Source organism: Silene latifolia, chromosome 1, assembly GCF_048544455.1.
Source record: "Silene latifolia isolate original U9 population chromosome 1, ASM4854445v1, whole genome shotgun sequence".
Taxonomy (NCBI): Eukaryota; Viridiplantae; Streptophyta; class Magnoliopsida; order Caryophyllales; family Caryophyllaceae; genus Silene; species Silene latifolia.
In genome coordinates this window covers 102,493,387-102,509,217 of record NC_133526.1, presented here as the reverse complement: position 1 = coordinate 102,509,217, position 15,831 = coordinate 102,493,387, and the positions used below count along the sequence as shown (strand labels likewise).

At 36.5% G+C, this 15,831-nt stretch overlaps 1 protein-coding gene and 1 long non-coding RNA gene across 2 annotated transcripts; one reads left to right on the top strand and one right to left on the bottom strand.

Moving 5' to 3' along the window:
• Positions 1 to 2,749: 2,749 nt before the first annotated feature.
• On the bottom strand, positions 2,750 to 4,445 carry LOC141608279 (putative acetyltransferase At3g50280). Its single transcript, XM_074427645.1, has 2 exons — positions 3,699 to 4,445; positions 2,750 to 3,472 (listed from the first exon to the last, which is right to left on the bottom strand). Exons 1-2 carry the CDS (start codon positions 4,443 to 4,445, stop codon positions 2,855 to 2,857), a joined length of 1,365 nt encoding a protein of 454 aa, XP_074283746.1. The 3' UTR covers positions 2,750 to 2,854.
• Positions 3,463 to 14,846, top strand: LOC141608287 (uncharacterized). Its single transcript, XR_012526979.1, has 6 exons — positions 3,463 to 3,572; positions 3,689 to 4,834; positions 12,896 to 12,987; positions 13,141 to 13,262; positions 13,521 to 13,684; positions 14,214 to 14,846. It is a non-coding gene; the product is annotated as an uncharacterized LOC141608287 (long non-coding RNA).
• Positions 14,847 to 15,831: the final 985 nt, after the last annotated feature.

The following is a 15,831-nucleotide window of genomic DNA, read 5'->3' as shown; positions in this document are numbered from 1 at the left end:
TGTATTGCACATCAATGTGTTAATTTATACAACCTAGAACATGCTAAATGCTAGGAAAAACACCATTTGCACATCAACAAAATGCTCGAGTTGAACGAAAACATCGCCATTTACTCAATGTGGCTCGTGCTTTGCGATTTCAGAGCTCACTACCGACTGATATTTGGGGAGAATGTGTATTGACGGCTGCCCACTTGATTAATCGGACACCAACCCGTATTTTGCAAGGAAAAACACCATTTGAGCTTCTTTTTGGTAAACAAGCAGACCTTACTTTACTTCGAGTTTTCGGATGCTTGGCCTATGCTAAGAATTTCAATTCTGTTGATAAATTTGATAGTAGAAGTCGGAAATGTGTTTTTCTTGGTTATCCTTTTGGTAAAAAGGGTTGGACTTTATTTGATCTTGAGACGGGTACATATTTTCAGTCCCGTGATGTGAGTTTCATTGAGAATGTCTTTCCTTATTCGAAAAATACAGAGGTCGAGTCCCCTGTTTTGACTGATGACACGATTGAGATTGTTTTTATTGATGAAGAAACGGCTGTTTCTACTGCCGTACCTCCGTCTGCTACTGTTCCTAGCGTGGTAGACAGTGGGGGTGCTTCTTGTTCTGAAAACTTGGATGGCGGGACTGCCACGGGTCACGAGAAGGGTGCTGTTTCTGCTGAAACTGAACCTAGCAGCGATATGTAGGGTGCAAGTGACGCTGTGACTGTCGAAAATGGGTCTGAAATTTTAAGTGCAGAGGGTGCAACTGATCGGACTGCAGCGGGTTCAACCTGTCCGACTGGAGATGCTCTTAGGCGTGGAAAACGCGAGAAAATTCCGAATAAAAATCACAGCGATTATGTTAGTTGGGATTGCATTAACACGTCCTTGGATACGTCACCCACCGCCAATTCCGTCTCAGGTAGCTCTTATCCTTTAACACACTTTGTGAATTATGATCATTTTTTGCAACCCAATCGTCATTTTCTTGCAGCTCTTACTCGAGATATTGAGCCTAAATCTTTTAAAGAGGCTATGGGTGATGCTCGTTGGCGAAAGGCTATGTCCGACGAAATAGCTGCACTTGAAACCAATAAAACTTGGACCGTGAGTGAGTTGCCGTCTGGAAAAGTTGCTATTGGGTGTATGTGGGTGTTTAAAATTAAACACAAATCTGATAGTACTGTTGAATGGTTTAAAGCACGACTTGTGGTTCTCGGTAATCGTCAAGAAGCTGGTGCTGATTTCACTGAAACGTTTGCTCCGACTGTTAAGATGGTCACTGTACGTACTTTCTTAGCCGTTGCTACTATCAAAAAGTGGGAATTACATCAAATGGATGTGCATAATGCATTTCTTCACGATGATTTAGCGGAAGAAGTTTATATGCGCATGCCGCCTGGCTTTAGTAAAGGGTTCGAAGGTAAATTTTGTCGTCTTCGCAAGTCATTATACGGCCTCCGTCAAGCTCCGAGATGTTGGTATATGCTAAACTTGCTACAGCTTTATCTTCTTATGGTTTTATTATGAGCGCTTCCAATAATTCTTTGTTTACTTTTCGCAAGAATCAAGTTGAGATGCACATCCTTATTTATGTCGATGACTTGGTAATTGCTGGAAATGATTCACATGCTATTTCTACCTTTAAATCTTATTTAAGCAAGTGCTTTTATATGAAAGATTTAGGGAAGTTAAAGTATTTTTTGGGTCTTGAAGTTGCCCACAGTTCGAAGGGGTTATTTCTTTGTCAACGAAAGTACACCCGCGATTTGTTATCTGAGACGGGTCTTCTCGGTTGTAAACCTGCTAGTGTTCCCATAGACGAAAAACACCAACTTGCTCTTGCTAAAGATGCTCCACTCGAAGATGGCACACGGTATCGACGGTTGGTTGGTAAATTAATTTACCTTTGTCTCACTCGTCCTGATATTAGTTCTTCGGTCCATATCTTGTCACAGTTTATGCAAAAACCGACAGCTATTCAGTGGGACGCTGCATTACGGGTTGTCCATTACTTGAAAAATAATCCTGGTCAAGGGATTGTTTTTCGTCCTTCTTCGAACCTCACGCTTGAAGCTTATTGTGACGCGGCTTATGCTAGTTGTCCGCTTACGCGCCGGTCCATTACTGCTTATTTCGTTTGTTTAGGTGGTTCCCCTATTTCTTGGAAGACGAAAAAGCAAGCTACGGTCGCATTATCTTCCACCGAAGCAGAGTATAGAGCCATGACCGCCGCTACATGTGAAATTTTATGGTTGAAAGGGTTGCTTGAGGGGATAGGAATTCATTTTCATTCACTTGTTCGGTTACATTGCGATAATCAGAGTGCCATGCATATTGCCAACAATCCAGTCTATCATGAACGAACCAAACATATAGAGATTGATTGTCATTTCATTCGTACTCATATTCGTAATGGCGTTGTGTTACCATGTTATATCCACACTCAAGCACAATTGGTTGACATACTCACTAAGGCATTGGGCCGTCCGCAGTTCAAGATTTTGCTCGACAAGTTGGGCATTTCCGACTCCCATGCTCCAACTTGAGGGGGGTATTGGAGGCAATATTCCGAGAATATTGCAATATTATTAGTTTGGCACATATTTAGCAATTAGGAATATTGTTAGCTTATTCTTAGCTTTGTTAGCACATATTTAGCATGTATTTTAGGATAGCTATTAGCTGTGATCTCCTAGCAATTAACTGATTTCCTAGCATTTAGCATGTTCTAGGTTGTATAAATTAACACGTTGATGTGCAATACAACACACACAAAATTTCACAAAAATATCTCTTTTTCAAATTCTATAATAAGCAATTCAAATGTCCAATGTAACAAATAAAAGAACCAGGATTTAAGATCATGTATTGCTCAACGAAGCAGCAGCCATAAATTCTTCATCTAATTCAAGAGCAATCATCGACTCAAGTGGTAGACATATCTCGAGTTCGACGCTTCCTCCTCCTTCTCGACCCGGGCACGCTGTTACTGAACCGGGGAACTTATTTGCAGACCCACTTCGGACTGCTACTGGTTTCCCCAATCCGAAATCGTTACCATACATGTCAAACCTGGGTGAACTCGACATAGTTATCCCTGGACTAGCCAACATATCGAGCCGGAAAAAAACCGGTGAGATTAGCCACTGTTCGAGTTCATCTCGAACCACTTTGTCATTATAATTTACTACTAGATGATGCAATTGTGACGCTACCCACCCCAAGTCATGGTTTAGCAGTTCATCAACTGTGGTAGATGTTGCGAGTACATTAACACAATTTCCGAAATAATTATTAGGCAAAGGCGGGTCAAATCTAGGCCGATTATTGATTGCTAATCTACATTTAGTAACCTCATTTGCTGGTCTAGATGTGGCTCTGACAACTGATTTCCACACGAACGCCGTGAGAGCTTGAAAGGAGGAGATTGTGTTAGTTTTGCTGTCGTGGTTAGCTTTTGTTTTCAGTTTCATTACGACCTGAATAAACCACAAATTATATTATATGAGACGATCTTTTAAGAATTTGTTGACAAGAACTTTCAATAATCATTTCAGTATTGACAATAACCATTTTCAGGTTATATTTACTGCTGATCTTTTTCGTTAAGCGAATTATTTTAAGTTATTTACAACAATTCTACGATTCTACGACTTTTATTGACCATTTTAGTATCAATTGTGAATGGAAAACAGAATCACTTACCGAAGACGAGAAGTGAAAGAACTTCTCTTTGAGCTGCGGTGCCTGATACCGCGATACAATCTCATCAGCGTGCATAAATGGCAGAGAGATTTCCGGGCCACACCCATTGAGAAACCGGAATTCTTGAGTAAGAAGGCCGAATTGGGGCTTGGGGGTTTTATCCCGGTCAGCTGAATGGATTTTGGACCAGGTGTTCCAAAATTGCCAGTACGAGGTCCCGTCTACAATAGCATGGTTAATGGAACAACCTATGAATACCCCATCCAAGAGCTCGGTCACTTGGACCGATAACAAAGGCAGGGTGTGGCCGTCACAATTTACAGCCAGGTCATGGTCGAAAAGGGCGTGAACTACTTGAGGTACATAACGGGTCGAAATGATGTCAGATATTGTCAAATCTAGAGTAGCATGAATAAATTTAGCTCCACGGCCTTTGTTGCAATCTACAAAGACTAAGCATTCGTGTCTATCTTCGTCTGTTTGTGTGGATAACTGGCCTGCCAACGGGTAAAACTGGATGAGGGTGGTTGAAAGCGATTCCTTGAGACTCTCAAGGAGATTGTGAATAGAGTATTGTTGATGATTAAGGTGTGATGGTATAGTGAAAAGGAGACCCTTTTGAATATAATGAAAGGAAAGCATGGATAAATCAGATGGTGTTAAGTAATAAGGACGGTTCGATTCCTCGACCAAATGTTTCGGTTTGATGAAACATTCTGAGATATGCTTAACGACAGTAGAATTCATTTAGATTTCTGGGTTTTTTTTTTGGTGTTTATTCGTATATGTTTTCGAATAGTTGAGTTGATTGTTCTGGCAATGAAAGGTTGATATAAAAGGACACACATTTGTCTTCGTATCCAATTCTCTACCATTCAAATTTGGTAAAATTACGATAATTGATCTTTGTTCTTACATGCTGCAATTATAGGTACGAAGCCTGAATTTTAAAGCATTTATTTTGGAAGGAACGAGTTGCTTTCAGAGTTCAGACTTGTAAAGTTGGAAAAGTGATAAGGCGCCAACGGGTTGTATTGTGAACCGTCAACGGGTTGTAAAATTATTGGTTCTTGTGGTAAAATACTCAACTTATCTGGTAAACAAGTGAACGGGACGGAGGGGCTAGGGAGTACATTGTAAGTGATTTTCCATCTTTCCCTATTTGCATTTGATTAGCCGCTAATACAAGTCTATACCCTTTTTGAAGCACAACAATGACCACCAGGTGTTCGATCAAATGCCACAAGGAACTCATGTTATGACTAGAACTTAAGATGTACCGCCTCCAATTTACGAGCATGTGGTGATTTATTATATTCCCTTTCGCTCCGTCTTAATAATTTGTTTGTTTTTAATTAAAATATCTTTTACAAAAAAAAAAAAAAAAAAACACAAACAAATGATTTTGATAAAGGGGTAATAAATTTTTTCATGTATTAGGTAGTATATGTATAGAACAATAAATTGATCCTTAACTACTATTCGGTACTAGCTTAAGTTGATGACTCTATATTAACTAGGGGTGTTCATTCGATGGTCCGGACCAAAGATTGGATCGGACCGCGCAATTTGGTCCGGTCCGGACCTGACCAAACTTTATTTGGTCCGGTCCACGGTCCACCTATTTACATAAGTTTGGTCTTCGGTCCGGTCCTGGATCAAACCGAACGGACCGTGGACCGGACCGTGGACCAAACTTTTGTAAGGAACTAGTATTGGTGCCCGGCTTCGCCCGAGCTACCTCTACTTACCATTAAATTTTTTTTTCATTAAATAAAATTACCTAAAGTTGCATAACCCATAAATTTATCAATAATATATTTTTCTATGACATATCCTAAAATTACGATGAAATAAATTTTGAGACAAATTCACTACTCCCGCTATTAATATTTGACTCTTATTAATGAAACAATAGTAATAACATTTCACTACTTTCCCGTAATCATTGTTACTTTCACTACTTCCGTCGTAATTATTGTTACTGTCACTACTGCCGCATTAATATTGATAATTTCACTACTCCCACCGTAATTATTGTTACTTTAACTATTGTCTTATTAATATTGATTATTTCACTACTCCCGTTGTTATTTCTACCACTTTCACTAATCTCACTGATAATATTGTTACTTTTACTATTCAAATGAGTGATTATTATCATATAACTATATCCAATGTTACTACAATTTTTTTCCTTATTGACGAAATTACTTTTACTACTTAGGCATGCAATTTTAAGAGGATTACATATTTATATAAATATATTACATATATGCAATAAATCAAATCGAAAGAATTATGCAATATTATATATTATGGAATCTAACTTGAATTATTTATAACCTACTTATATTATATTTTTGTATGTTGAATAATTAACATCTTTATACATCTAATAAACTATAAAGTTTAATAAAATTGCATAGATTTTAAATTTAATATATAATTTTATGATGATAATAATTAATACCATAAGTGTGCATGTTTATACTAATTAATTATTTTATTTTAAGGAAATTGACCATCTTCTAGTCTTCTATAAATATTTAGGAAAATTACCAAGCGTCTTCTTTCTTTTAGTCTCCTTGAAATTGACCATCTTAATTAATTATTTTATTTTAAGAAAATTGACCATGTTTTAGTCTCTTACAAATGTTTAGGAAAATTACCAAACTTCTATCTAATTTAATTTTAACCCAAACTATATAATATTTGCATTGAGATCCCTTAATCGGATCCATCACACAATGCTAGTGCTTTAAAACTATATAGTATAATTAATTTGTATAACTTTCTTTAATTACATTGAAGTCCCTTGGTTTCTGGATTTAATATATAGTATTGATATCTTTGAAATTGTATGATCTACAAATATTTCTCCTAATCTCATAATATTACTTCGTATTATATTACTTTGACATATTCTACTACTCGAACAAAAATATTCTAGGTTATTAATATAAACTAGTTGGAAGGCCCGTGCGATGCACGGGCACGTAATAGTATCATCGATTATAACATTTATGTTGGTTTCTTAGGAAATTATTATAAATCTTTATTGTGTTATGAAATTGGTTTCATACGAAATCATTAAGAATGGTTGTATAGATTATGTACCTATCTAATTTTATTAATAAGTCTACCTACGTTGAAAAGTGTAGCAATATAAATTGCATAAGTCTTTACAATTTAAAAGTGGTGTTACGTACTTTGAACTATGTCAATCCGATAATACTCAAATCTTATAATTTTATCCGATAATACCCGCATTGATAATAACAAATTTCCGGTACTGTCAAGTCTGTCATCAATTACGACGGATTAAATCATGCGCCCCTTTTAAAAGAACATCGTACTGGTTTCAGTACAGATCAATTATATCAATTATAGTCATAGTCACAGTCGTATATGATATTGTCAAGATCGCATTTGTATAATGTTTGTTAATCAAATTAACCGTTATTGACTTACAAATATTACTGCTTATTACCTTGTAACGAAAAATCAAAATGTATCACATGACACCTAATTTGGTAGATTCGTGAATACTTCCTTGTAGACAATATTCCTCGTGTGCCTTGGATACATCTGGTCCCTATCGTCAATGTAGAACCTCAATCTCTCGGGTGAAGTTGTTCTCGACGCTGCTACATAAAGTTGGCCATGACTAAATACTGACTTTGGTAGATACACCCAACATAATCAAGCGATTACCCTTGACTCTTGTTTATCGTCATGGCGTAGCATAGCCTTAATGGATACTGCCGACGTTTAAGAATGAAAAGGATCTTTGTATCCGACGAAGTCATCACTATTCTCGGGATTATTACTTTTTGTCCGACTTTGGACCCCGTGATTATTTTCCCTTCCACTATGAACTTTCCAAGGCGACTAATAATAAGACGGGTCCCGTTGCACAATCCTCGCGCATGGCTTATGTTCCTTAGCAATATAACCGGCATTCCGACCTTTAGCTTTAACTCATGACAAGGCAGACCCTGTAAGACCAGACTGTTCAAATATTCAGTTGGGTACCATGTGAAATGGTCCTCGCACTCTGTAGACGAAGAACAAATTTCATCGTAACTTATATACGTCACCTCTTCTCCCGGTAAGAGCCCGATCATGTAATTGTTTATGTAGTCCGCTGTCTCATTCAAAGGCGTAAGGATGGCTCTTTCCCTTAGGTATCCCTCGTCCCCATACTTCCGGTCAAAATTCGAATACATTTCGCTCACTACTGCTTCCAGCTTTAGCTCCCCCATGCCTCCGATATATTCCTTTGGAATCTCAATCCAGGTTGCCTCGTCCTCGTTCCCCTCTGCCGTGGCTTCAAGAGTGCCCCCACCCATAGCTAACAGCCACTCATTAAACTGCTTGTGCCTTAGCTATTTCTTTCTTTCCCCTTGTCCTTCCGAGACTCGCATGCTTGTTTTTAGGGTGTAAATTTTGCATTCCTTTCAAATATAAGATCTACTAATTGACGCTTGGACAATGTCTTGTCGAGAACCCTTGTTTATTATCGGTAGAACCTGCCGGAAATCTCCTCCAAGTAGCACAACCTTCCCCCCAAAAACCTTGCTTTCTGCCTCCGGGTCATCAAATGCCATTATATCCCTCATCTTTCTGTCTAATGCTTTATATGCAAATCTGCTGTCCATTAGAGCCTCATTCCATATTACTAATGAAGTCATTTGTATTAGCTCTGCAAGTTTTCTTTTCCTTGAAATGTTACATGTTGAATTCTCAAATAACTCAATAGGTATCTCGAACCTTCCGTGTGCAGTCCTTCCCCCGGGTAGAAGCAGAGCTGCGATACCTGCCATATCGGATTATCAAAAAATTTATTCAGTTACCCTCTCTTAGGTCGCATTAATCACGGGTCTCTTATATAATAGTGTTAAACGTGACTTTATCAGGTATCGGTTCTTGCTAATAGTGTTAATGGACATGTTAAAAAGTATTCAATGATATTACTAAATTGGCACGACAATTGAAATTTGTGAGCACACACCTCTTATCCTCCAGTTCAAGTATAATGTCATCGTTGTCACCATGCACTTTCACAAGAACTCCAATGATGTCTTCAACAATTATTTAGAAAGAAGCTTATTCGGTGTAGAAGACAGATATTGATTACATAAAGTTAGTACTATAAACTAATATATATACCTGATAACACATAGTCTTTTTGACGACGACACTCTAACTTGTGGAAGTGCATAAAATCAAACTTGTGATAAGGGATAGCTGCAGCATCCGTATTAATAAGCTTAACATGAGTTTTGAAGATGAACGATAGCATAATCTTACTGTCGCTCACGACACAGTAATTATTTTTATTTGGTTCAACTTTGAAATTCTCAATTAGATGAATACTTCCTTCTATAATTTTGGTACGATAGAGTCTCCATAAACCGCTTCCAATAGTGGCGTGAATATAATTTCCCTATATTGAGAAAAAAAAATGTATGTATGTAATTTATGAAGAATATAGCAGGTAGATAATTGGATTTTCAGGATAAGGTACCTCCTCGTCTATAAGAACCATATCGACACATATTAAGCTATTATTATTTCTAAAGTTTTGAACTTCCCATAATCTCGAAACACGAACCTTGATCTTCCACTCATTCTTAGGGGAATCCAACTCGTTGATACATGAGTAAGACCTAACAGAGAAATTAAGAAATTCACTATGGTATTAGAAATTAGGGAATGAGCTGCCGTAAATTCACTTTTAAGAAAAAGATAGGATACCTTAATGCTTCCATATTTTTATGTGGGAATTGAAAGAGGTAAATTAGATGAGAGTTATTGATTTCGATGGGTTTGTAGACGACAATTAGATGATCTTATATAGCAACAATATATGTTCTCCTAGAAAGGATTAAAGTAGGATTAATAGGCATCCTACGTTTATGGCAGCATCAAGAATTGTGTTCTGTATAGGAGTAGAGTAATTTGGTATTGCTAAAATCATTAATTAAAGATGTGCTTGACTTCTAATAGGACAATGGATTTCTAAGAAAATTGGACTCTCTAATATCGCTTGAAAAGTTCCTATTTTATATATATATACTAGATTTAATGCCCGTGCGATGCACGGGCTTACTTGTAATGCTCTATCATGTATAATGCATAACGTATTATTAATAAAATCAAAGCATTAAACTTATAGTACCCAATCTCCACTGCCATTTCATCAAACGCAGTTGCCTTTGGATTAAAGATAGCAAGGCAGATGGGGATTAGGTCGATCGTCCTTAAATCTTACTCGCCAATGCTATCTCAAGAATGTGGTTAATTAATAAAGAGAGATTCTTATGTTAGGAACTTCTATTTTAAGCCCTATTTTTTTGGCTGACAGAAGCTGAACTGAACGGAGCTGAGTTGAACTGAATAGAGTTGAGCTGAACTGAATGAAGTTGAAATAAAAGTTAATAAAACGTACTCAAAGTTATATAAAATCTAAAATATACAAATTAATTATTTTATTAGTTTTAGCCTATGTTTATAAGACATTTGAATTAGCTTATTTAAGCAAATTAGTGGGTGGTATTACTCTAATTTTTCACAATGACTCAAAGTAACATCTTATACCGACTCACTCAATAATGACAAAAATTAAAGATCATTGTAGTATATATCTTTATAAGGAATATTTATGATTTTTATGAATAGAGACTCTTGTGTAATTAATATATGGAGTAAGAGTTTTCTTTTTTAATTTGACAATGAATGAATTTGTGATGCTCTTTATGATCCTTCGCCATGGCCTCAACATTAGGTGTACACTGTAGATTCACCTCCATAATTTTTTTTTTGTCTCAATTCAACCTGATAACTTTGGTGTAGACATTGGTTGTCATCGTTTCATACTTTGGCAATATAAGGTGTCAAATTATCTTCTTGAGTTTTTTTGGTGATAGCGATTGAATGATTCAAGTGTTTTTATTTTTTTTAGAAATACTTCCTCCATTCCACCAAATAATTTGGACGGTAGTGCAAAATTAGTATAAGATGCAATACGTCCAGTGTAATACTGAGCATCTTGACAATGAGTTGCTCGTCAGGTAAATTTAACTCATATACTAATACTACGGAGTACAATTTTTAGTTTTGTAATATAATCTACGACATAAATTCATACAAACATATAATTAACTACACGATTTAAAATTTTGTTATGCATGCTAGACACCCGATGTTAATAAGATGCCTCGTCAATATAGTTTCTAACATTAATCCAATTTTAAACTCAAACCATCCAACTACAGATTCTGACTATTTATCAATTAATTATATAGATTAATCAAATGCAAACAAATGATTGAGACAGAGGAGGTAGTATTTGACTTTATCTACGTAGCTGAGCTCCTCGAGTACTCACAACGTTTATTTATAACCAGAATATGCTCCCTTAATCTAATCTGTCAATTGGGAAGGACTACAAATTTTTTGTAAGAGCATGCCAAGGTTTGCTAGCATCACTACGTACACATTATACGGAGTAAACCTCCGCAGACTAAGCATGTTGATTTCATCATATCATTGACCTGAGTATGTACTAATAGTCTAATACCAATGTTTCCTAAAAAAAATAAACCAGACGATTATTAGCCTAATAGAATTGGTAGTATACATCTTACTACTGATGTGAAAATTATTACAATAACCTATGTCGGCATGTCGTAATATCAACTACATGGTAAGAGCCATAAAACGATATGAATAAAGCTCGATATTGAAACATTAAAAATACAGAAAACAAATTAACGTTACTTATAATGAGCATGAAATCCCTTGTAGTTTGGAGAGTAAATCCGTAATAAACCGTGATTATTAATCTTCATATACCGCATCAACACCTACAAAAAGCAAAAATCATTAAACTTGTCAAATATGAGATGAAAATTAATCTCTAAAACAACAAGATAAATTATGCATGCTAAAAACAATTATCATTCATCATATGCTTATATATACACACACACGTAGAATCAAATTTGACCAATTACAAATGCATCAATGTGTCAAATTTGTGCAATTATGCGTATATATATATATATATATATATATATATATATGCATGAAGTAAGAGTTTAGTCCCAAATAGAATCCTATATGTTTAGAGTTTGTTCTGCAATGAAAATCTAATGTTTACTGTTAGATATGCTGGACGTATAATAATATGTAATATGTATTATTCTATCTATTTATATATTTATTTTAATCACTATGTATTTCAAGAGAGTTGGACTCTCTAAAATCGCTCGAAAAAAGCTTCATTTATTAATATAGATAGATATTGATTAAAGTAATCATCGAAATAATAAGGTAACAAAAAATATATTATTTGGTCCATATGGTCCGGTCCGGTCCATACATTTTTATGGTCCGGTCCGCGGTCCACCAATTTACCTTTATTTGGTCTTCGGTCCACTAAGTTTGGTCCGGTCACGGACCGATGAACACCCTAATATTAACGTATAGAACAATTGATTGAGGAGTGGGTTATATACGAGTAGTTAGTGTTGTACTCGGGTCGGGTCGAGCTGACCCGGTGTTGAGCCGGACTCACCTGGCAAGGCCTTGAACCAACCCATAAGAGGGGCGGGCTTGGTCAGGCCGGGCCAGGCTGGATGTTTGGGTAACCCGGGCCAGGCCCGTGGTGGGGCCGGGCTGGCGAACCTCGTTTTTTTTTTTGCTAAATTAGTGGGCCTAGGTTAGCTTATTTAGAAGCCAGCCTATGTATTGGGCGGGCCTTAAACGGACTAGGGCGTGTCGGGTTGGGCCATGGCAAAAGTGGCCTATGTGACGAATCGGGCGAACCTATTGCTTTGGCCAGCTCTACGTTGTAGTCTTTTAATAACTTAGTGAGAGACAGTTGAACTAGATATGTGAAATCGTGAAAATAGGCCCCATCTACACCCAAAACGATGAAGGAGTCCTCCTGAGAAGTCCAAGAAAATCTATATATATATATAGAAATTGAATCATGTGAGGTACCCTTCTTAGGGTGAGGCAGCTGTACCCATCCTAAACCATTAGATCTTGAAATTATAGACTCACCAGATGATGCCACGTGTCCCCTATATAATTCTATCTAATTAACACACACATTTTCGTTCATTTACTCAATTCAATTCATTTACTTCATCCACTTTCTCTCTCTACAATTCATCTTCAAGCTCCATCTTCAGCTCCATGTTCGCCATTATCAGTGAACTTTTCGACCGCCATTATCTCAGCTTTCCGACCGCCATTGTCATCTTGAAATTAGGTAATTTCGATCAACTAATCTTCATTTCGATTCATCATACTTTCATCCGTATCCATCACAGTAATTTTCGATCGACTTATTAATTTGCTTAATTAAATCTAAACTATTTTAATTACTCATTTTACTGCGTTTCCTTCTCTCTCTTCAACTTAGCTCCACTGAATCGAAGTTTGAAGCAAAGGAGAAATCAGGAGGCATTGTCGCGCACCTTCGCCATGGACGACTCAAGCTCAATTCTTATCCAAATTTCAACTCTCAAGGATATGATTGACAAGGTTTGCTCTAATTTTCATCTCATTCGATTCCTATGTTGTTGAATGTCTTAAATTATTGCAAATAATCGAAGATTTAATTCGTTTTAGGTTAACGATGAAATCGAAACGAATAATCAAAGTTTCTATTTCATTATTGCTAGATGGTGAAATCGAAGCAATTATTCAAAATTTTAACCTTATTTGATTGCTACGGACCTACGTTGTTAATGCCGAATTTTATCATTTTGAAAACATGATCGAAATTCCTCTTTTTTTTAGGTTAATGATGAAAATGAAGAGAATATTCAGATTACAAGGCAAATTAAGTCCGAAATTGTTAAAGTGTGAAGAAATTGAGGCCGCGCTTGCTGCTAGAGAGTCGGAGCTAATGAAGCTGGTGTATTTCTCAAAGTTTGAACTGCGCGGTTTGATCGCCATCGCTGGTAATTTCTTTTGAATTTATGATATTTGATTTGATTTGTTTTTTGGTTCTATGATTACATGATACGAGTTGATTATTTGATCTCTGACTGTTTGCATTCATGTGCAATTCTTCTGTTTGTTACACACATTTTCACTTCTGTCTAACCCTAGTAAATGATGTCAATTTATGAAGTAAACGATTATCATAATTCCGAGGATAGAAAGGTCTAAATTGGCGTCTATTTGCTCTGTTTAAATCATATTGCATCCGCTCAAGCCAATTCCATACGTTTGTTTTATGTGACTGTGGGATGTGTATTTTATCAAACGTATCAAATTCGCTTGAACGGAGAAAGTACTATATTCTCCGGAATCATTTTATTGGATTTACACTCCTGTAAATGATTTTGTTTTTCTTGTACACTTAAAGATAGGGTGTATCATGTATAGTGTACAGACATTGAAACGTCTCAGACCATCACTCATTCATTGTTTCTCCTCCACTCATTTGCGACAATGTCACTCATGTTTAGTTTCATGTCTTTTCAGGCGTTCCATTGTAGACCATGATCATGCCGTGGAATACTGTGAGTATTTTTTGGGTGCATGTGGAAGGAGTCGCAATGTAACTGCAAATAGAAAAGGGATGAGCCAATGTCCAGATCATCAGTCTCTACAACTAGGCCAAGACTTATCTTTAAGAAAAGGTGTCACCGTCTTAATACTGCATTACTACCTTCAGCACATATTCATTGTCCCAATTTGAAGGAGTGATCAACAAATACAAACTTTTAACTCTGAACTTCTCCAATTACATTTAGAGATGCAATGTAAAACCTGTTGTGTTATATATGTAAAAACAACTGGTTTCATATAATAAAAAATCGATGAAAGATTTCAAAAGAGCCTGATGTATACTTGTTCATCCATCGCTCCTAACAAAAAAAAAAACATCGCTCCTAACAAAAAATCCTTGTTCTACTGCTCTAAAGACAACAACACTGACCATATAGAAACATTGTCTGATGTAATACTTGTTCATCCATCAGTACTAAGCAATTATGATGAAAGTTTCCACAAACTGCTGGATTTCATGTCACCTTTCCTCCCTAGATCAAAAATAAGATGATGTTTAAGATCTGAGTTAAAAGAGTCTTGAAATCCTTTTTGCTTTTACATTTTGAGATATAGTAGTAATGCTTCTGATATAATTTTGACAAACGTTAAAAACTCGAACTTATGATATTTGTGTAAGCATTTTTATGCAAAGTAGGTGAGAAGGGTGGTTTTGTATATGGGTCTTCTGAAGTTGCCTGGTCCAATGTTCATTTATGAATCACTACGGTTTATTTTGTAATAGAAATATTGGCATCTTATTTAAAAAGATGTCCATGGTTGTGTGCTTGGCGGTCAACAGCGGTCATATACTTACGGAGAAGAATGGAAAATGTATTGCTCTTATCCCTAAGAACAGTGATCCGGGATATGTGGATAACTATGTATTCGGTAATTAGACTTTATAGGGTTATAGCCAACCTGGTAGGATACACTTTTAGAATGCCTCTATTACAGGAAGGAGCATCGGAGATTATATTTTTGGTAGCACATGAACTTATTAACAATGTCTCCTATTATGGTCCTTAATCTTTCATCGCGGATGAGTCGCGGTGATGCTCGACCGATACGATACATCTCAGCAGAGATTTTGAAACACGCCTTTAGCAGAAACGCCCATCTTTTTGATAGCTAACTCACTGTTCCTTTGTAGCTGGTATACATTGGTTTCTTATAGTTGGGCCTTGGTGGTGGTTAGTGGATTGTAGACTTAGCACCTTACTTGGTTTGAACATTTTTGAGTTATCATATGAGATCCTTTCTCCATTTATGCTTAGTTTCTAGCTAGTTTTGATTCATGAACAGTTTATTCTTGTATAGTATTTAATCTCGGTGCTTTTTGCTGTCGCAGTATTGGCTGTCTCTGCCTATTCTCACTAAAGTATATAGATGCTTAATATTGATACTTCCAATATTTTCTACTATGATGCGTAGATGGTGACACTGGTTTTTTTTCATAGGTTGTCATCGACGCCCTCTCATTTGAGTTGCTCAAAGCCGTAGCCACTTTTGCAGGGGTATCCCAGAGATGTTCAGAGCTTGTTATAAGTAT

Coding starts and splice junctions, on each gene's coding strand:
- LOC141608279 (XM_074427645.1), bottom strand. CDS start 4,445: ATGAATTCTACTGTCGTTAAGCATATCTCAGAATGTTTCATCAAACCG. Junction 3,473..3,698: donor TCTTTCACTTCTCGTCTTCG/GTAAGTGATTCT, acceptor TGGTTTATTCAG/GTCGTAATGAAACTGAAAAC.